Below are 22,272 nucleotides of genomic sequence, written 5' to 3'. Positions count from 1 at the left end.
GTCAGGTGTCGCCCTGGCTGAATGTATGTTAAGTTGTATCCCGGACAAGGAAGACCTGCTGGCGCGGCCGCGGCTTGCCTTGGGGAGAGCTGAACGCTTAGTTCCCAGGTGGAAGACCAGTGGAGGGAGGAAGTTCCAAGACTGGTAGGAAAGTGTGTTCTGAGGGTGTTTCTCCTGGGAGAACGCGGAACCTCAGAAGTAGAGGTAGGGTGGGGCATTCTTGCCCGTGACCTCTGGCAAGCCTGGGGGTGCGGACCCTAGGTGGAAGGAACAGTGGTAGTCGTGGCTACCCTGAGAAAGGGAGTGGAGAAGGGCTATTGTGGGCCCGGGGTTACCACCCCCCACTTCGGATTAGCAGGGACCAGTGGTATCTGGATGGCTTAGGGCCTGGTCCTAGTCATGGACAACTCAGGAGTACCAGGTGGGTAGCCTGGTTGGGCCTATGTCTTCATTTTTTTTTCTTTTTTTTTGTTGTTGTTTTGTTTTGTTAACTTTTATTATTTTTAGTCTGTGTATGTCTATCGGTCCGGCGGTGCGGGCCGCGTCCAAATTCTATCGCCCTGCAGCAGGGAAGTCCATCACGGTAGTGATTGGTCTGCCCTGCGTTTGGGCTGGGAGGGGCATGTGTTGGACTTGGCCCGTCTGGCAGGTCCGCCCCTGAAGTTTGGTGCTTAGTATATGTGTCCGGGGAATGGTGATTCCCCCTCTGAGTGTGTGTGTGGTGAGAGAGACCTGCCTCCCATAGGAATGCATGGGGAATGGATGTGGCCCTGGTAGTTCCTGATGCGTGGGGGCGTGCCGGGTCGTGTTTGGTATGTGTGCGCTCGTGAGGTTGAATGCTACAAGATGATGTATGCATCATGTGTGTGACTAGAAGGGAAGTGCCACTTCTAGACTTGGGTGCATGTGTGCAGTAGGTGTGCTGGTGTATGATTGGCTGAAGCCGCCTGGGCCTTCCCCACCAGGCTGGCCCCACCCCCTAGGGTGCGTCCAGTGCCCCTGACCTGGCCAGTAGCATGAAATTCCTTATAACCAGTTCTGGCTGGTTCTCTCCCTGCCTGCCCCTTTTGGAGACAAAGGGAGCTCCTGTATAAAAGGGGGGTGGGCCCTCTTCTCTCTCTCTTCCTCTCTTCCTGCTCGTCCTGCCTGGAACCCTCCCAGGGTCGTGCTGCTGCGTGGGCTCAGGGTTGGCTGGCCTCCCTGGGCCCTGCCCTGCTCCTGCACTGCTGATGTCCCTTTTTCCCTTCTACAAGCTGATGTGCTCCCCCCTGAACTCCTGGACTTCCTATGGACCCTGCTTTCTATGGCCCTAGCGCTTGAGAGCGTTCTCCTGCTATCCTAGTGCCTTGTGGCGCTCATTCCCGCTTCTAGCGCTTGGGAGCGCTTTCCTGTCGTCTTAGCGCCTTGGGGCGGTGCCATCCGGCTGTCCTAGCGCCTCGAGGCGCTGCCGTTCTGCCCCCAGCGCTAGGAGCGCTCTATTCCTCCAGCCGGTGCCCACCCGGCATATGCCTGTCGTGGGAGGGGGCCCGAGCCCCCAGCGAGTGCCTACCTCGCGTTATTGCCTTCCTGGCTGCCTTATCGAGGGAGCCGGGCCCTCGTCAATTTCCCCTGTGTTTCACCGCCGCAGCCCGGGACCCTGCGTGAAGCCCGCCCCCGGGCCGCGCTCTGCTTGGCTGTCGGCCCGGGCTGAGCTGATGACGTTTCCCCGGGCCGCGCTCTGATTGGCCGGCGGCCCGGGGAGCTGTGGGGACGACCGGAGAGAGCCACGAAGGCAGGGGTCGGCGGGAGCCTACTCCGCGCCCCTGCGTTCCACCCGAACCACTGCCGCTTCCCCCCCGGGGGCCCCCAGGAGCGAGAGGGAGCCCCGGAGAGCGAGGAGGACCGGCGCGTCTGCCCGCCGACGGTGAGTGCTGCCGGAGGGGAGGCGGGGCGTCGGAGCACATTGTCGGTGCTCGCCCCTCCCCTCCAGCGCGAGCACGCGTGTGCCTCGAGGCCCGAAGGGCCCCCAGTGATGCCGGGTCCCCCGAGGGGGGCCCCGCCTGCCCAGTTCTGATCCCGAGCCCGCGAGGCTCCGTCACGGCCCCCATTGATGCCGGGTCCCCCGAGGGGGGGCCCCGCCTGCCCAGTTCTTGCCCTGAGCCCCGTGAGGCTCCGTCACGGCCCCTGGGGCCCCCAGTGATGCCGGGTCCCCCGAGGGGGGCCCCGCCTGCCTGCAGTTCTTGTCCCTAGCCCTGCCTGGGCCCCGAGTGGCCCCACCACGTGTCCCTGGCCCTGCCTGGGCCCCGAGTGGCCCCACCACGTGTCCCGGACCCTGCTATGTCCAAGTCCCCCAGCGGCCCAGCACTTAGTGGGCCGCTGCCACGTTTAGGTTTGCCCTGGGCCCCTTGCAGCCCACTCAGGACTCCGAGACTCTAAGGCGCCCTCGCCCCAGGAAGGCCATCTGGCCTAGGGGGCGCTACTGACTATTATCAATGTGTTGCTGAGACTGATTATGTGTTGCCCTGCTGATGGGGGCCTCTGTTGTGTTATGTACCTTGCCATTCCTTCCCTCCTGTATAACCTTGCCTCATGTATGTCTATGCTGGTTAGAGTGAGTTCTATTGCTGGTTCTATGAGACCCCGGGGCGGGACGTATTCTATGCTAAGCTCCTGGTGATTGTGTCCTAGTCCTAGTCCGAGGAAGCTCCCAGTGAACATGTGTTCTAATGCTAGATCGATCATGTGCCTACTCCTGGCAGGGGCCCCTTGGCCCTGCCCTGTTCTTTCCCCTTGTAACCCCTGCCGTACCTCGAGCCCCTTGTAAGGTGTATGTTCCTATGTGTCCTTCGTAATACAAAGACGATTTTCATATATATATTTGGTGTGGAGTTCCTTTTGTGGGGGGGGCCCGGGAGGTTGTTGTTGGTGGGTGCGTGCGCAAATGCTTCACACATGTCCTCCGAGATAGGCCTGACTGCCCGCGCCGCGTTACCTAGAGGGCGAGCAGGGGTCGACTTTACATAGGAGTGGTGGTCTCTGACTGGCTGTGGCGCAAGCCCTGGCCGGCCGGGGTCAAATCTCTGGGGCAGGGTGTTGTAGGCAAAATACAGCCTTTCATTTCAGATAAGAGTTGGACCAAATGTGTAAGGGAGTACCGGAACGTGCTGCGCTTCCTGGACAGGCGCACAGAATTCTTTAACATTCCTGCACTGTTTCGTATTTTTTCCTTTTAATTATCCGGGGCGTTTGCTAGTGCTTTATACCTGGGCTGCGAGGAACTTCTTACGAGCAGGAATGCAAATTATATTTGTAGTCTGTTGAGTGGTTTTATATAGCGCCCTTGGGGGAAGTTGTAAAGAATTAAAGTAATCCGTGTTACACTCCCCGGGAACGTGCCCGGCATAAACCCACGTCATTTTTTTTTCTGTTTGATTTTATTTTAAGTGTAAACTGCTTTACTGCCTGTTCTTGCATGTGTGTGGGGATATTTAATTTCGCTCTAGTGATGGAGCACATGGTCAAGGAGGATGGCTCTTGTGTGGCTGAGTTCGATACCAAGGCAGCCAGTCCTGGACCTAGAGAAATCAAAGGGCTACAACCTAAGAGGGGCTTGTGCAGTAACAGGTGTGAACATCTTAGCAGCAGTTTGGTGATCATGTATGATACTGCAAACACGCGTTTAGGTGAACTAACCTAGGACTTAGATGTGTATACATTTAGCCTGGTTTAGTAGCTCAGCAGATGACCTGGAAAAAGGTACATAGAGCCTTTCTTGCACTTCCAAAACAACAGTTGGTAAAGGGAATACTGTCGAAGTAACGTTAAACTAATTATCTCAAGCGGGTTTTGTGAACTTGGCTGCTTAGTCCGTTCGTCTTTACGAAATCTGTTCAACTTGTTTCATCTGTTCTGTTTGTAATTTCATTTTTATTTGCGTAACTGAGACTGTCTTCTTCTTAGCTGTCCATGTTAAAACTGAGGCAAAGTCCAAGGCAGTAGCTGCCCCCGATGTGCGTGCGCTCTGTGTGTGTGTTGCTCGCTCTGTGTGTGTGTGTTGCTCGCTCTGTGTGTTGCTCGCTCTGTGTGTTGCTCGCTCTGTGTGTTGCTCGCTCTGTGGCTCTGTGTGTGTGGCTCTATGTGTGGCTGTGGCTCTGTGTGTGTGTGTGTGGCTCTGTGTGGCTGTGGCTCTGTGTGTGTGTGTGTGGCTCTGTGTGTGTGTGGGGCTCTGTGCGTGTGGCTCTGTGCGTGTGGCTCTGTGCGTGTGGCTCTGTGCGTGTGGCTCTGTGCGTGTGGCTCTGTGCGTGTGGCTCTGTGTGTGCGTGTGTGGCTCTGTATGTGTGTGTGGCTCTGTATGTGTGTGTGGCTCTGTTTGTGTGTGTGGCTCTGTATGTGTGTGTGGCTCTGTATGTGTGTGTGGCTCTGTATGTGTGTGTGGCTCTGTATGTGTGTGTGGCTCTGTATGTGTGTGTGGCTCTGTATGTGTGTGTAGCTCTATGTGTGTGTGTGGCTCTATGTGGGTGTGCGGGGCTCTATGTGGGTGTGCGGGGCTGTGTGTGTGGCTCTGTGTGTGTGTGTGGCTCTGTGTGTGTGTGTGGCTCTGTATGTGTGTGGCTCGCTCTGTGTGTGTGTGGCTCGCTCTGTGTGTGTGGCTCTCTCTGTGTTTGTGGCTGTGTGTGTGTGTGTGTGGCTCTGTGTGTGTGTGGCTCTGTGTGTGGCTCTGTGTATGTGTGTGTGTGTGGCTCTGTGTGTGTTTGGGTGTGTGTGTGGCTCTGTGTGTGTGTGTGTGGCTCTGTGTGTGTGTGTGTGGCTCTCTCTGTGTGTGTGTGTGTGTGTGTGTGTGTGTGTGTGTGTGTGTGGCTCTGAGGGTGTGCGGGGCTCTATGTGGGTGTGCGGGGCTGTGTGTGTGGCTCTGTGTGTGTGTGTGGCTCTGTGTGTGTGTGTGGCTCTGTGTGTGTGTGTGGCTCTGTATGTGTGTGGCTCTGTATGTGTGTGGCTCTGTGTGTGTGTGTGGCTCTGTATGTGTGTGGCTCTGTATGTGTGTGGCTCTGTGTGTGTGTGGCTCGCTGTGTGTGTGTGGCTCTCTGTGTGTGTGTGTGTGTGGCTCTCTGTATGTGTGTGTGGCTCTCTGTGTGTGTGTGGCTCTGTGTGTGTGTGGCTCAGTGTGGCTCTGTGTGTGGCTCTGTGTATGTGTGTGTGTGGCTCTGTGTGTGTGTGGCTCTCTGTGTGTGTGTGGCTCTCTGTGTGTGTGTGTGTGTGTGTGTGTGTGGGTCCGTGTGTGAGTGCGTGTGGCTCTGTGTGTCTGTGTGTGTGTGTGTGTGTGTGCAAATGCAATAGGTCTCGCCTTTGCGAGAGATTAAGCTATTGGCATTGCAAATGACAATGCCATTTAATTATATCTTTTAAAAACAAAAATAATGTCATGAGCAATGCCAATAGCTCTAAAGACGAGGCCATTGCATTGTAAATGCTTGTTCTAGACATTTGGTGGGGGTGATAGAACATGCTGGGAGCCTTACTCAAGAGTCAGTGCTGGGGTTTATGTTTTAGTTTTCACAAATGATTTTGGTTTACCTCCCTACCGCCTAAACTGCTTGAGTTGTGATTGGAGTGTGTTGTTGGTCCATAGAAGGACGCATTGCACCACAGATGTTTGTCTGCCGGTCGATCCCGGCTCCCCTCCTGACGGTCTTGTGTCCTTGTGCCCTGTTCCTTATGGTGATGCTTTGGATGTTTGTCTGCCGGTGGATCCCGGCTCTCCTCCTGACGGTCTTGCGTCCTTTTGCCCTGTTCCGAATGGTGATGCTTGGGACGGTGGATCCCGGCTCCCCTCCTGATGGTCTTGCGTCCTTGTGCACTCTTCCTTCTGGTAATGCTTGGGATGTTTGTCTGGCTGGTGGATCCTGGCTCCCCTCCTGACGGTCTTGTGTCCTGTGTCCTATTCCTTATGGTGATGCTTGGGATGTTTGTCCCGCCGGTGGATCCCGGCTCCCCTACTGACGGTCTTGCGTCCTGTGTCCTATTCCTTATGGTGATACTTGGGATGTTTGTCCGGCTGGTGGATCCCGGCTCCCCTACTGACGGTCTTGCGTCCTGTGTCCTATTCCTTATGGTGATGCTTGGGATGTTTGTCCGGCCGGTGGATCCCGGATCCCCTACTGACGGTCTTGCGCCCTGTGTCCTATTCCTTATGATGATGCTTGGGATGTTTGTCTGGGATGGGGGAGTGAGATAAATAACGGTGATGGATCAAGCCCTGATCTTTGGACTGGGTAAGAGTGGTCTGTTTAACTCAGACACTCTGTTCATCACCACCCCCTTTTCTAAATGGGATGTTTGTCTGCCGGGGGATCCCGGCTCCTCTCCTGACGGTCTTGCGTCCTTGTGCACTCATCCTTATGGTGATGCTTGGGATGTTTGTCTGCCGGTGGATCCCGGCTCCCCTCCTGACGGTCTTGCGTCCTCGTGCACTCTTCCGTCCTCGTGCACTCTTCCTTATGGTGATGCTTGGGATGTTTGTCTGCTCGTGGATCCCGGCTCTCCTCCTGATGGTCTTGCGTCCTTGTGCACTCTTCCTTATGGTGATGCTTGGGATGTTTGTCTGCCGGTGGATCCCGGCTCTCCTCCTGATGGTCTTGCGTCCTCGTGCACTCTTCCTTATGGTGATGCTTGGGATGTTTGTCTGCCTGTGGATCCCGGCTCTCCTCCTGATGGTCTTGCGTCCTTGTGCACTCTTCCTTATGGTGATGCTTGGGATGTTGTCTGCCGGTGGATCCTGGCTCTCCTCCTGACAGTCTTGCGTCCTGTGCCCTGTTCCTTCTGGTGATGCTTGGGATGTTTGTCTGCCGGTGGATCCCGGCTCTCCTCCTGACGGTCTTGCGTCCTGTGCCCTGTTCCTTCTGGTGATGCCTGGGATGTTTGTCTGCCGGTGTATCCCGGCTCACCTCCTGACGGTCTTGCGTCCTTGTGCACTCTTCCTTATGGTGATGCTTGGGATGTTTGTCTGCCGGTGGATCCTGGCTCTCCTCCTGATGGTCTTGCGTCCTCGTGCACTCTTCCTTATGGTGATGCTTGGGATGTTTGTCTGCCTGTGGATCCCGGCTCTCCTCCTGATGGTTTTGCGTCCTTGTGCACTTTTCCTTATGGTGATGCTTGGGATGTTTGTCTGCCGGTGGATCCCGGCTCTCCTCCTGACGGTCTTGCGTCCTTGTGCACTGTTCCTTATGGTGATGCTTGGGATGTGTGATGAAAGCCGCGGTCCTGGCCTGCCTTTGCCGCACATTTGCAAGTCCATTTCCATAGCGTGGTCATAGCAGATTGCGTGCCGTGATGCAAGGCATGCAAGCACTGTTTGCATCAGCCAAGGTTTGCTGCTGGTGTAGGAAGTGGGGGGGGGGGGGGGGGGGGGTTGCACGTCAGAGGAGGAAGGCTCAACGTCGAGCCATATGAAAGTGCTGGGAAGCACTTCCAGTGGCAGTGTGTGGGCAGATATTAAGGTTTGGAAAGTGCTTGTTCAATCCTGGTCAGACTAATGCTGCCTGCGCTGGTTCAGTAGATCCTGGTGGACAGAGTGGGTAAGAATGCCTCCAGGCGAGAAGTTGCAGCGCCTTGTGATGTGCCTGTGACCGGAGGAGTCACTGGGATTTTCTGGACTCTTCTCTTCCTTTTGAACAGAGGGCTTTACACCTCCCCTATGAAGGCTGTAAGGCACAGCTTTGCCCGAAGACACCAAAAAGGCCTCTCGAGAAGATGCCGCAGCCCTCACTGCCCTGACCGCTTGCAGAGGTTCCATTCGCTGCCCTCAAAAGCTTCCGTCCTGGAGCCTTGCTGCTGGCTTCTTCCAAGCATCTACTCCACCATCAGCAGAGGCTTCCTCAAGGAAAGCCCCAAAGCCTTGCCTTTGCGCCCCTGGAGGTAGCAAGACGGACTGAGCGCCTTGTTGCTGGCAAGAAATGATCACCTTTGTCAGGGCATTCATACCACTCTCATTCATTCATTCTCTAATTTGTATTGGCGTTTTGCAAACCAGATGAAAGAACAAGACATTAACTGCAGTCAGAGGAGGTGTAAGAGGGCTGGATGTTAGAAATGAGCCCGTGAATTTGGAGAGCGGTGCATGCCGGGGACTGCATCACTCTGCATATGATGGGAAAGTTTACAAACAGAAGGGAAGGGGCGTGTGGCTACGGGTGTGGCAACACATGGCCAGTTACAGAGACAGAGCAAAGGGGGATTTAATCTGCAACATTACTACAGATTGTACTTTGCAGGGATTGCTATAAACGCCTGTGATTAGGACAGTATTCCTGTTACTCTGATTAGTCTGTGGTCTGCAAGGGTAGCCTTTAATGCCCTCTTGTAGCCGTGTACAGTCCACCCCTGATGTCCTACACGTAGGATGTGAGCTCTCTTTGATGCCCCTGCTCTCATCGCCCTTGGACGTTCAGCTTCACTGATGCTAAACCAGGGGGTTTGTCTTGTGTCTCTCCAGGTGATGAATATGATGTGTGCGCCATCTGCTTGGATGAGTACGAAGAAGGCGACAAGCTCCGAGTGCTGCCCTGCTCCCATGGTAAGTTGCTTGGCAATGCTGGCAGACATGTCTGTCGCGGTTACTATTGTTGAATCCTCTCCAAACTAATAAGCTAATATAGAGCTGTTTTTGTGATTTGTAAACACTTGGCATCACCTTAGCAGAGGGGAGTGGGTGTGGGTGGGTTTGTTTGTGTGTGTGTATATATCATAAATTAATTCCCTTGCACCCTTCTCACGCTACCAAACCGTTTAATATACTCACACAGTTTGTCACTGTTAGAAATGGGGGTCTCTAGTTGGCAAGGGCTTGCGCCTTTGTCCAAGTAGGGACCCTTCTTCCTACTCGGGATGATGGAGTTACACTCCTAAAATAACCCCTGCTCACCCCCTTGGTAGCTTGGCACGAGCAGTCAGGCCTATCTTAGAGGCAGTGTGTAAAGCATATGCCGATAACCGACAGTAATACTGTGTAAGCACTACAAAAAAACACCACACAGGTTTAGAAAAATAGCCAATATTCTTATATACAAGACCTAAAACGAGAAGAATCCACAATACAGTACTTAAAAATCCACAGTTATCAAAATACGCTTTAAAAGCAGTTCTTTGATGTCGATAGATCCGTCCGGGCCTATAACGGCGTTATAAGCAAACAAATCCAAACAGTTCAGGCTGGTCAAAAACTATTTTGAAGAAAGCTCCTTGCTGGAGGGGATGTTCAAGGAAGATACTTTCCTTTGACAGACAGGGTGTTTGTTGATGCTGACTGACCAGAGGAAGGTATAGACGCATACCCCTCAAGACGACATCGGTATACAATGGGATGGTGAAGCGGATAGCAGACACCTCTGGAACAAGGGTCACATAAGAGAGTTCCTATTACATGTTGTGCTGTTGGTGCACATGAAAACAAATAAAAGGAAATGTTAAGGTCTCTGTGGTCCCTTTTAGAGCCCAACAGAAGGAATATCTTCAAGTTTACCTTGTTATAACGTTTACCTTTAAGGACCCTTAGAATGGATATTATGAAATATAGTAGAAAGGTTTTTCTCATCCATATGGTCCTCCATGTACTCTCCCCAGAATGCCAAAGAGCTACAATCTGCATACCCTCATGATACACACAACATAATCCCGTGTTTTGGTCAGACGGGGGTGTGACAGCAGGAGCGCTGATATCTCCTTACCTTTGCGGACCGCAGAGAGGTGAGCGCTATCCCGGGGATGGTCTCCTTGTGAGACTGAAAGTCCGATGACCGAATGGGGTGTCCCCGACTTAGCAGCGTCCACAGGCTTCCGAGCTGGAAGGCGACCACACCGCAGGCCAGGTACAGTGTAAAATGATACCCATCAGCCCACCCATTGGCGGAATCTCATCATCTGGGTTTTGTTGAAAACTGGCATCTACTAGGTACCTCTCTGATCGTATGTAGAGGAATACTAGCATCAGATCCACCAGCGAAAGAGAGCCAACAGAATATGTTGGTGGGTGGAAGGGAAAGAAAAGTTGCAGTGCTCAAAAAGGCGTAGAATAGTGAAAAATGTGATAGTTAAGATTGCCTAGTATGATGCCAAAGATAAGACTTTATTGAAGGGGGTCATCATAGTGGCAAGGTTAAAAGCAGAGTGAGGATAGTGTGTTAAACAAATACCACTATCAGTTATGGAAAGTATATGGTCAACCATGATGGGTATCATTTTACACTTTCCTCTCTCCTTACACTAACTACTTTATCACATTACTTTTGAGTGTACTTATTATTGTAGTTTTTTCCTCAGACCCTTAGCATCCCCTGTGTGTTTGTTGATAGCTTGATTGGGGGATAGGATGCAAGCTGGTCTTTAAAAAAAAAAAAATCCCCTTATACCCTTCTTACATTTTGTTTTTTGAGAATCGGAGATGTGCAGCAAATCCTAAATAAAACTTGTGAAACCAAACTACATTTTAAGAAAGATTAAGGCGAAGGAGCTTATGTGCAACTCGCAAACGGTACAGGGCTGCACTGTCAAACCCCGTATTTCAACGCCTCGTCTGGGGTAGTAAGCGCTACATAAACTAGTGGTGCGCGCGTGCGTGCCACTGCAACACAATTGACCACATGGCCTATTGGTGTCTATTACGCGCACCAAGTGCGAAATAGACACACATAGGCCATGGGTGGAGCAATGCACCCGCCTGTGGCCTATTGCGTGCAGTCTTTCATTAAAAGACGCACGCAAAGGCCAATAGCTGCCCACAAAAGGAAAAGCACATGCACGAGCGTGTGCGATTCCTAGGGCAGCATACAAACCCCGTTTTTCAATTACTAAATAACTCGCGCTGTGCGAACACTGGTGCGCAGTGCAACACGCAGGGCGCGAGCCCTAAAAATCACCTTTACTAAAAGATTCATCGTTAGATTCAGGCATACCACATTTTCTTTTCCCACCTAGTTCCCAGGGCCAGTTATGTTTATAAGATGATATAAACAAACTTCCCATTCTGTCCTATGGGGAACAGGTAGCTTTGCAAAGTGAAAAACGAAATGGGCTGTAATTCACTATCAGGACATGCCACACACACCAGGGCATGTCCTATCTTTCACATACACTGCACCCTGCCCACAGGGGTAATTTGGGCCTACCTTAGGGGTGCCTGACATGTAAGAAAAGGGAAGTTTAGGGACTGGCCAGTGTGTGCACGAGCCAAGTCGACATGACAGTTACAAACTGCGCGCAGACTCTTCAATGGCAGGTCTGAGGTACCTTTTCCGGGCTACTCACGCGGAGTGGCACAATTCGTGCTGCAAGCTCACGCCTAGCATTTGGTTCCCAGGCCCTGGCGCACTCAGTGCACTTTACTAGGGAAAAACAAACAGCCAATCATGAAAACACCAATCCATAACATACTTTACCACCGGAACATTTGCACTTTACCACTGATCAGCAGTGCGAAAAGTGCGCAGAAACACTATGCCAGTGAAAACCAGGAGGGCAGAAAGCAAAAGTCTAACAGTCACGCTCCAAACAGTTTCTAATACTCACTCACTCACAGGTGCAGCTCAGACTCACTGTTTCGTATACTCGCTCCATCTCACGCACCGAACAGTTTCTCATACTCGCACCGTTCTCACATACCAAACTGTTTCTTATACTCACAGTTCTCATGCACCAAACTGTTTCCTATACTCGCTCCATCTCACGCACCAAACCGTTTCTTATACTCACTCACTCACTCACTCACAGGTGCAGCTCAGACTCCAGGCCACCCGTTGGAACTTAGGGTTTAGGGAGCATGGCCGACGGAGACAGCTCAGACTCGAGGACACCCATTAGACTATGGGTTTAGGGTACAGGGCCGACGGAGACAGCTCAGACTCAAGGCCACCCATTGGGCTATGGGTTTAGGGTACAGGGCTGACGTAGGCAGCTCAGACTCTAGGCCACCCATTGGAGCTTTGGGTTTAGGGTACAGGGCTGAGGTAGGCAGCTCAGACTCGAGGCCACCCATTGGAGCTTTGGGTTTAGGGTACAGGGCTGACGTAGGCAGCTCAGACTCGAGGCCACCCATTGGAGCTTTGGGTTTAGGGTACAGGGCCGACGGAGACAGCTCAGATTCGAGGCCACCCATTGGAGCTTTGGGTTTAGGGTACAGGGCCGACGGAGACAGCTCAGACTCGAGGCCACCCATTGGAGCTTTGGGTTTAGGGTACAGGGCCGACGGAGACAGCTCAGACTCGAGGCCACCCATTGGGCTATGGGTTTAGGGTACAGGGCTGACGTAGGCAGCTCAGACTCGAGGCCACCCATTCGAGCTTTGGGTTTAGGGTACAGGGCCGACGGAGACAGCTCAGACTCGAGGCCACCCATTGGAGCTTTGGGTTTAGGGTACAGGGCCGACGGAGACAGCTCAGACTCGAGGCCACCCATTGGGCTATGGGTTTAGGGAGCAGGGCTGACGTAGGCAGCTCAGACTCGAGGCCACCCATTGGAGCTTTGGGTTTAGGGTACAGGGCCGACGGAGACAGCTCAGACTCGAGGCCACCCATTGGAGCTTTGGGTTTAGGGTACAGGGCCGACGGAGACAGCTCAGACTCGAGGCCACCCATTGGGCTATGGGTTTAGGGAGCAGGGCTGACGTAGGCAGCTCAGACTCGAGGCCACCCATTGAGCTATGGGTTTTTGCGCCTGTTTGGATCACATGAACAATTAGAATAGAAACAAGAGGTGGAAATGAGGCTTCAGTTGCATTTGTGCAGCCCAAAAAGACAAAATGTAGACCCTTCAAGCTGACCACGGACCATTTCCCAAGTACAGCCCCTTGTTGGATTTGTGCTTCGGGTTTTGCTAGAGGAGTTGAGATTAAAATGTGTCTCCTAGCATGAAAGAGTTTGACTTTTGACTCAGACTGTGTGGATGACATCTAGCCCCCCACATCCTGTCTCACCCCCACCCCAGACGCCTGTCTGTGTCAGTGTAGGAGGCTGTCTGCTAACTCTTGTTCAAGGGGGTCGAGTCTGGCTCTTTGTGGCCGCGGTGGTTCTGCAAAGGCCGCAGAACCATTGCAGACACCACCACAGGGATGCTGGAGCAGGACGAGAAATCCGACAAAAGACAGGCATAGCGACTATAGTGCAATGACCGTCCCACAGCACATGGTGTGAGTGGCTGGGAGGTCGATGTGTGGCGAAGGGAGGGGGGGGGGGGGTTACTCCCCAAGGAAGAGAGCTGCCTGTCAGGTGTAGGAAAGTGTGTTTCTGTTGCAGTAACCCCCAAATTGTTTGCCAGACCACGGATGCATTGTCACTTTATGTGCCCTGGGTCCATGCCAATCAGGTTCCCAGGGCCTGTGTTGTTTCCCCAAAACTAGCCCAATTGGCATCTCTGGCCATAAGTCAGCTCATGGTAAATGGTAGCACAGGTAACCAGGGCACTGAGGAGAGAAGGACTCTAAGGGTGTGTCTGATCCATCAGCAGTCCAGCATTGTTTGTCGGAAGTATTTCGGTGGCTTGCACAAGTCCAACTTAAGTGCAACGAAGACAAGTCCGAGGTACTATTCTTCGGCTCTTTTCCTGACAACTTCAAGGATCAGATTTGGCCCCCGGACCTGCCCCGCCCCAGTGTGACGGGAGGCCCAGCTAAGAACTTGGGGGTCTGGTTCGGTCAGGATCTGAAGTTCGCAGATCACATAAAAAAATTGACCGGCTTCTGCTTTGGTACCTTGCGAGCCATGAGAAAATTTTTCCCTCTTCTGCCCAAGGCAGCCAAGGAGTCTGTTCTTCGAGCCCTGATTTTATCTCGGCTCGACTACGCTAATGCCTTATTTAGTGGCCTACCTGCGTACATGGTGCATCGCCTACAGGTGATACAAAACGCTGCAGTACGTCTGCTTTTCTCTCTCCCTAGGAGGTCGAGCGTGCGGAGCCACCTACGAAGTTTGCATTGGCTACCAGTACCACATCGAATCTTGTTTAAAATTCTTGTGTTGGCATTCAGAGCAGCTCATGGCCAGGGACCGACGTATTTGCAGAAACGGTTTTCATTCTATACTCCCAATCGTGCCCTACGATCGGCCAATCAATGCCTACTGGCCACCCCTAAATACAAATACGCCCGTCTGGGAGGCCAATCAATTTCAGTTAAGGCAGCTTCTGCTTGGAATGCTCTCCCCCTGTTCCTTAGAGCCTCGCCGACCATCACTGTTTTTAAGAAGGAACTTAAGACTCATCTGTTTAATGCTCCACTCTAACAGATCGTTCTGGTTTGATCCATCACTCCTGCTGTCAAATTACTCACCGCGCCAGGATACCCCGTGGTAATAGAGCGCGCTATAAAAATGTTAATAAACATTTTTTTTAATAAGGGCTGCAGCACTTATTGTGCCACCCTTAGAGGTCCTATACCCTGACACTCGCACACTGCCTTTGCAGGCTGTGTGTTTTTGTGCAGAACAAAGTGTAGAGTCGACATGGCACACATCCCTGTGTGCCATGCCCACAGAACCCACTGCCCTGGCATAGATCAGTCATCTCTCTAGCTGGGTGCCCTATGCCAGTGGTGAGGGTACAGGTGCATGAGCCCTGTAGCCCTACACTGTCGAAGTCCATTCTTAGACATTGTAAGTGCAGTGCTGCCATTAAGAGTATATGGTGCTGGGAGCTTGTCATTACGAACTCCACAGCACTATAACGGCTTCACTGACAACTGAGAAGTTTGGTATCAAATTTCTCAGCTCAATAAACCAACATGCGGATGCCAGTGTGGGATTTAATGGAAAATGTACACAAAGAGCATCTTAGAGAGGCCCCATGAAAAACGACCAGCCTCTGGTGGGTTCACTGACTGGTACACACCAACCTGCCACCACGAGACATGTTTCTGGCACCCTGGGGTGGGAGCCTACACTCCCTGAGCCCAGAAACAAAGTCTTTCCTGTGCAGAGATGTTCACACCTCCCGCAGGCCAGGAAGAGCCATCTGTGGCAGGGGGCTGCCTTTGTAATGCGACCCCCCAGCCTCTCCTGCTATCAGGAGCAACCCCCCTTCCTGTCTCCCCTCCTTTTCGGCGGGAAGACAGGCGGGAAACAGCCAGCCCGGAAACAGCCAGCCCAGAAGGTGTGCCCACCTCTGCCAACCCCACCCCTCAGGTGGGGGAGGCAAGGTGCAGCCCACTCTTCAGTGCCCGCCATCTTGCAGATGGCAGGCACTCCCCAATCAGGATTAGGGATGGTGCTCACTCCCACACGTGGGGTCAGCACACAAAGGGTGTAGCCACTCTAAGGTCAGTAGCCCATTGGCTACTGACCTCGAGACCCCTAAAACGCCCCCTAAATACAGTATTTAGGGGCAGCCCTGAACCAAGAAGGCAGATTCCCGCAGCCTAAGAAGAAAAGTACGAAAGAAGATGTCCAGCAGAGGAGACTGCAGGGAACGACTGACTTGGCACCAGCCCGTCTGCAGTTACTATTGATCCTGCGCCAAAAATAGTCTTGCCTGCAGCCAGCGACCTCCAGAACCCCTGGGAGGACGGACTGCCTTCAACAAAGACCGGATCTCCTGTGAACAGCATCTCTGTTCAGGATAAGCACCAAAGAAAGACTCCGAGCCTGCTGAGGACAAAAGAAACCTGATGCCTGGAACCACCACTGCACCCGTGGCCCACGGTCCGAGCGAGGTCCCCCAGCGCTCCAGAGTCTGACTCCACTGTGGGTTGACCCCTCCAGGACACCCCGACGTCACCTGCAGCCTCTGCATGGAGTCAACCCCCCCAACCGTGAGTGTCCCGGTAAGGTGAAATCTAACCTCAAAAGACACCCCTGCATCCCGCCACCCTGCGCCCTGGAAAAGAGAACCTGAGGTGCGCCTACGTCCCCGAGCCCTCAAACTTACCTGCTCAGCTGTTGGTTCCGCCCGGAAGTCTTTCTGGTCCGAGCCTGCAGCTGAAAACCAAAACCGAAAATCCCCATTGAAAACAGGGCACCGATGCCAAAACAGCACAATGCACTCAGCCGCACCGGCATCGCTGCAGGTGCACTTTGTGTGCTAAACTGGATCCCCTTTTACCCTGAGCTTTAGTCAAGGAGCTTTGCTCCCACAGCCTTGTGGCCTGCTCGCCAGCAGCCACCAACCGGAGGCCCTCTTTCCCATTGGAGAACATTGGGCCTTGGCACTCTGCAGCCGGATGCCCCTGTGCCGCTGAGGGTGTAACGAGTGCATCCTTGACCCTGAGGGACCCCTGAGTCTACCCCCAGAACCTCCAATCCCACTACGGAATATTTACCCGAAAATCGATAACACTATGTTCGAGGCATATGGGCTGCAGATGGTACATTATGAATAGATCGCCATCTGGTGTTGGGCTCAGATGATTGCACTTTGTTTTTCTCTTGGAGAGTCTTTTGTCTCTTGGTGACTCCTCCCTTGGTTGGTAGTGCGCATGGGCATCGGCTCCATCCTTAGATTGCTTTTTTCCGCCATCGGGTTCGGATGAAGATCGAGACGCTCCAGATCAACTTCAGAAGAAAGTGATTTTCGGCGCGTATTCCCTTTCCAATTCGACGGTATTGTTATTCGAACGCGTTCATTTCCATTCCGACGCGTTACAAATTCAAAATAGAAGAGAAAAACTTGGATCTACGTCGAAGAACAGGAGGCCTTTCTCGACGCAGTCAAGCCCGGAGTCCATGGAAAGGACTCCATTCAAAAAATGTCCAACGTGTGGTGCTAAGTTCCCACACAAGGACCTACACGAGGTGTGCAACCTCTGTCTATCGCCTGAACACGAATCCAGGGACTGCGAAGCCTGCGCAGCATTCTCCTCCAAGCGAACGATTAGAAATCGTCGAGCTCGAAGACACGAGGTTTCCAGAATGCAGGCGGAAGCGATCCCGGAGCTGTTCGGAGACGAACAAATCGAGGAAGAAGAGGACCAGTCGGGGTCGGAAGGGGACCAGTCGGAGGTTGAAGAACTCATCGAGCAACAAACCGTGAGTGACGACGTCCCCTTACCGAAAAACCGACCCCGTGCGGTAACGACCCCGCCCTCGGGCCCGGTCAAACCGCTGAAAAAAGTTTCCGACGCCCCGCCCTCGGGCCCGGCAACGAAACCGAAACTGAAACCGAAACACTCGGACTCCCACCATGTCGGATCCGAGAAAAGGGCGACATCGACTTCGGCACCGAGGCTACATACAAAGGAGAGCTCGGTATCGAAACATTCCATGTCGAAACATTCCATGTCGAAACATAAATATGACTTATCGCCCAAGAGACACTCGATACCAAGAAAGTCGGAATCGAGCAGACATTCGGTGTCGAAAACAACAAGATCTGACGATCGAAAACAAAAGCACCTCTCGGAACCAGGACCCTCGGTACCGATTCAGGAGCAACAGACAGATCCCAAACAAAAGATCTTGTTTATTGATCCACAAACTGGGAAAGTGGTCACGAAGAAGAGAAAGAGTGAACAGTCAGAAGATAAACCTCTTCCTTCAAAAAAGAGAACAATGGGGACGAATATAACTCCTCCTGCTTCTCCTCGTCCTAGAGTAACACCCTCTTCTCCTATTCCTCACAATAGGCCAAATATTCCTACACCTTCCACACCAAGACCAGCTACACCTCAGTCAGATGTAGACAGTGATCTAGGGGAGGGAGAACCTCAAGGGGATGACGAAACTATCCCAGATGAGGAGGATCCATGGGAAAATTATGATGTAGGGTCAGATGAGGACAACGACCCAGAGCTATATCCCTCAAAGCCTTCACCACCTGATGATAACACAGGTTTTGTGCAGCTCATTAATAGGGCAGCAAAATATCACAAACTAGATATGCATACAGAACCTCAAATAGAGGATTTCTTGTTAGAGACTCTACCTAATGCACAGAGAACATCAGGTACTCTTCCTATGTTGAAGGGTCTTCTTACTCACACAGATGAAATATTCGAAAACCCAGTGAGAGCCAGGGTGTTAAACCCAAGAATTGATAAAAAATACAAAGCGGCTCCAAAGGACCCAATATTTATTAGAGGGCATGTACCGCTAGACTCGCTGGTGGTCTCAAACGCTCGTAAAAGAGCAAACTCATTATCTACAGGAGAGACTCCTCCACCAGATAAAGAGTCGAAGTTAATAGATGCATCAGGCAAAAGAGTAGCATCACAGGCAGCGAATAGCTGGCGTATAGCCAATACACAAGCACTACTCGCACGTTACGACAGGGCACATTACGATGAGTTAGAAAAACTTCTCACACATCTCCCAAAAGAACATCAGAAGAAGGCAGACCAATTAATACAGGAAGGTAAAATAATAACCAATACTTCCATTAAATGTGCATTAGACGCAGCAGACACTGCAGCAAGGTCGATTAACACTAGTGTCATGCTAAGAAGGCACGCATGGCTTAGAATCTCAGGATTCAAACAAGAAGTACAAACAGCCCTACTGAACAAACCATTTGATCAGAAGACATTGTTTGGTTCAAGCACAGACGAGACATTAGAAAAAATGAAGAAAGATACGGAAACGGCTAAGTCAATGGGAGCATTGCAACAGCCAACACACAGAGGTTCCTTTCGTAGATCCACCTATAGAGGGGGCTCAAAGAACACAGGAACGAATCAGCAATCCACATCTTTCACACCAACATCACCCAGAGGTAATTCAAGAGGCAGTTACAGAGGTAACAACAATAAGGGTAGAGGCCGCGGAAATAATAACAACCGCAACGCCTCAACACCAAAACAGTGACTTCCTAGAACTCCCCCCAGACCACATAACACCGGTCGGGGGACGTCTATCACAGTTCCTACCTGTCTGGGAGAACATCACATCAGACAAGTGGGTGAGACAAATTATCCAACATGGTTATTGCCTAGAACTCACAGCTACCCCACCAAACATCCCCCCCAAACAGCGTCCAATGAGTCAGGATCATCTGACATTGTTAAGAGAAGAAGTGCTAGCACTTCTACAAAAGCATGCAATAGAGAAGGTCCCAAAAGATCAACAGGGCACAGGAGTATACTCTCTATACTTCCTGATCCCCAAAAAGGACGGGTCCCTACGACCAATATTAGACCTCAGACCTCTCAATGCTTACATAAATTCGGAGCACTTCCACATGGTCAAGCTCCAACAAGTACTCCCTTTACTGAAGAAAGGGGACTTTCTTTCTACACTGGATCTAAAAGACGCTTACTTTCATATCCCAATTCACAAAGCCCACAGAAAATACCTAAGGTTTATGTTAGAAGGACAACACTATCAGTTCAAAGTCCTTCCATTCGGTGTCACAACAGCACCGAGAGTTTTCACAAAATGCCTAGCTGTGGTGGCAGCACACCTAAGAAGACAACAAATGCAGGTCTTCCCATACTTGGACGATTGGCTAATAAAGGCCAAATCAAAGGAAGAATGTCTGCACAACACACAGAAGACAATTCAATTGCTGCACCACCTAGGGTTCACGGTGAACTACAAAAAATCACACCTGCAACCAAACCAGATTCAGCAATACCTGGGGGCTACAGTAGACACAGATAAGGCAATAGCATACCCCAACCCAATCAGAGTACAGACAATGGTCGGGTTAATACAAAGATTTCAACCACAACACTCACTACCAGCACGAGTGTTTATGCAACTATTAGGCATGATGTCCTCCTGCATACTGCTAATACCACATGCCAGACTACAAATGCGCCCACTACAAGAGTGTCTAGCGACACAGTGGAATCAGGCTCAAGGTCAGATTACAGATCTGGTGTTGGTAGACGACCGGACGTATCGCTCTCTGAAGTGGTGGAACACAGAAAACATTTCCAAGGGACGGTCGTTCCTAGAGCCAATTCCACAAGTGATAATAACAGCGGACGCATCGCTCTCCGGATGGGGAGCGCATATGGACAGATACACAGTACAGGGGAAGTGGAGTGTGCAGCAAAAGAAACTGCACATCAACTACCTAGAGCTATTAGCAATATTTCTAGCACTAAAAGCTTTCCAAATGCAAATAACAGGCAAAGCAGTCCTGATCAGAACAGACAACATGACTGCAATGTATTATATTCAAAAACAGGGGGGGACACACTCTCTCCAACTGTCCAGACTAGCACAGGACATATGGAGATGGGCCATTCCTCAAAAGATCTACCTGTTAGCGGAACACCTACCAGGAGTTCAAAATCAAATAGCAGACATCCTAAGCAGACAGTCAGAACAAGTACACGAATGGGAGCTGCACGACCAAATACTACAGCCATTCTTCCAAAAATGGGGGCAACCAGAGATAGATCTGTTTGCCAATCATCAGAACGCAAAATGCAAAGAATTCGCATCCAGGTACCCACACCAAAGGTCCCAGGGCAATGCACTGTGGATAAATTGGTCCAACAGATTTGCTTACGCGTTCCCTCCTCTACCACTAATTCTATTACTGGTTCGGAAACTGCAGCAACATTCAATGACAATGATACTAGTGGCACCCACGTGGGCAAGACAGCCGTGGTTCACCACGCTGCTACAACTCTCACAAGTACCACATCAAAAGCTAAGGTTATTACCCATGCATCTTACACAGAACCATGGAGAAATAATGCACCCAGATCCCAAACAACTGAACCTAGCGATCTGGCTCCTGAGGTCATAGAGTTTGGGTATTTAGATTTACCACCAGAATGCATGGAAATCATTAAACAAGCAAGACGTCCTACCACCAGAGCATGCTATGCAGCAAAATGGAAGAGGTTTGCTATACACTGTAACAGTAAGCACATCAACCCTCTGGACGCATCCACTAAACAAATCATTTGCTATTTGTTACACTTACAGCAATGTAACCTAGCATATACCTCTATCAGAGTTCATCTCGCAGCCATAGCGGCGTACCTACAAAACAGGCAACATCTGTCACTGTTTAAAGTACCAGCAATTAAAGCTTTCATGGAAGGACTCAAAAGAGTCATTCCACCAAGAAGACCACCTTCCCCAGTCTGGAATCTCAACATAGTGCTTACCAGACTAATGGGGCCACCATTTGAACCTATGCATAGGTGTGAAATACAATTCCTCACATGGAAGGTAGCCTTCCTCATAGCTATCACGTCACTTAGAAGAGTAAGTGAACTGCAGGCTTTTACGATTCAAGAACCATTTATGCAGCTACACCAAAATAAAGTGGTTCTTAGAACAAACCCAAAATTCTTACCGAAGGTTATTTCAGCATTCCACATCAATCAGTCAGTGGAATTACCGGCTTTCTTTCCAAAACCACAAACATTAGCTGAAAGAGCCCTACATACACTGGATGTTAGAAGGGCCATATTGTACTATATAGAAAGAACACAAACTTTCAGAAAGACAAAACAGCTATTTGTTGCGTTTTCTCCCACACATAAAGGCAATCCCATCTCCAAAGCGGGCATTGCCAGATGGATTGTAAAATGCATTCAAATATGCTACTTAAAGGCAAAGAGAACATTAACTGTTCCTCCTAGAGCTCACTCTACACGTAAACTAGGAGCATCTATGGCATTTCTGGGAAACATTCCACTAGATGACATATGCAAAGCGGCTACCTGGGTTACACCGCACACCTTCACAAAACACTATTGTGTAGATATGCACACAACACAACAAGCTAGAGTGGGACAAGCAGTATTAAAAACATTGTTTCAGACAGTTGCAACAGACACGGGCGACCACCGCTAGGGAGAGAACTGCTATATAGTCTATTCATAATGTACCATCTGCAGCCCATATGCCTCGAACGGAATATGCTACTTACCAGTATGCATCTGTTCTTGGCATAGAGGGCTGCAGAGTGGTACATGCCCTCCCAGCCTCCCCGGAAACCTGTGTCTGTTCCAACATTATCTTATTTAGATACACTTACATGGGCACTCTTATCTGTATTCTACTATACTACTCCATCTAACCCTACTATGGCAAAACAATCTAAGGATGGAGCCGATGCCCATGCGCACTACCAACCAAGGGAGGAGTCACCAAGAGACAAAAGACTCTCCAAGAGAAAAACAAAGTGCAATCATCCGAGCCCAACACCAGATGGCGATCTATTCATAATGTACCACTCTGCAGCCCTCTATGCCAAGAACAGATGCATACTGGTAAGTAGCATATTCCTTTCCTCCGTTGGATAACATTGACTGTTTTTCTTGGAAAGGTTTCTAAATATGGAGTTTGAAAACCTATTGACATTCTTTAAAATTGTACTGTTTAACCAAAACTATTTAGAAATTCGTTATAAGTG

At 51.0% G+C, this 22,272-nt stretch overlaps 1 protein-coding gene and 1 pseudogene across 1 annotated transcript in view; both read left to right on the top strand.

Annotated features, from left to right (window-relative positions):
- The window catches only part of RNF167 (ring finger protein 167), a 280,393-nt gene that overhangs the window by 242,616 nt on the left and 15,505 nt on the right, over positions 1 to 22,272 (top strand). The window contains exon 9 of the mRNA XM_086946212.1: positions 8,468 to 8,548. Within this exon, the coding sequence (XP_086802338.1) occupies positions 8,468 to 8,548 (81 nt within the window). The remainder of the gene's footprint in view (positions 1 to 8,467; positions 8,549 to 22,272) is intronic.
- Positions 3,494 to 3,656, top strand: LOC147678756 (small Cajal body-specific RNA 16; annotated as a pseudogene).

The sequence above is a fragment of the Lissotriton vulgaris genome, chromosome 12, assembly GCF_964263255.1.
Source record: "Lissotriton vulgaris chromosome 12, aLisVul1.2, whole genome shotgun sequence".
NCBI lineage: Eukaryota > Metazoa > Chordata > Amphibia > Caudata > Salamandridae > Lissotriton > Lissotriton vulgaris.
The sequence above is the reverse complement of the archived record's forward strand: the minus strand, read 5'-3'. Positions and strand labels throughout refer to the sequence as shown.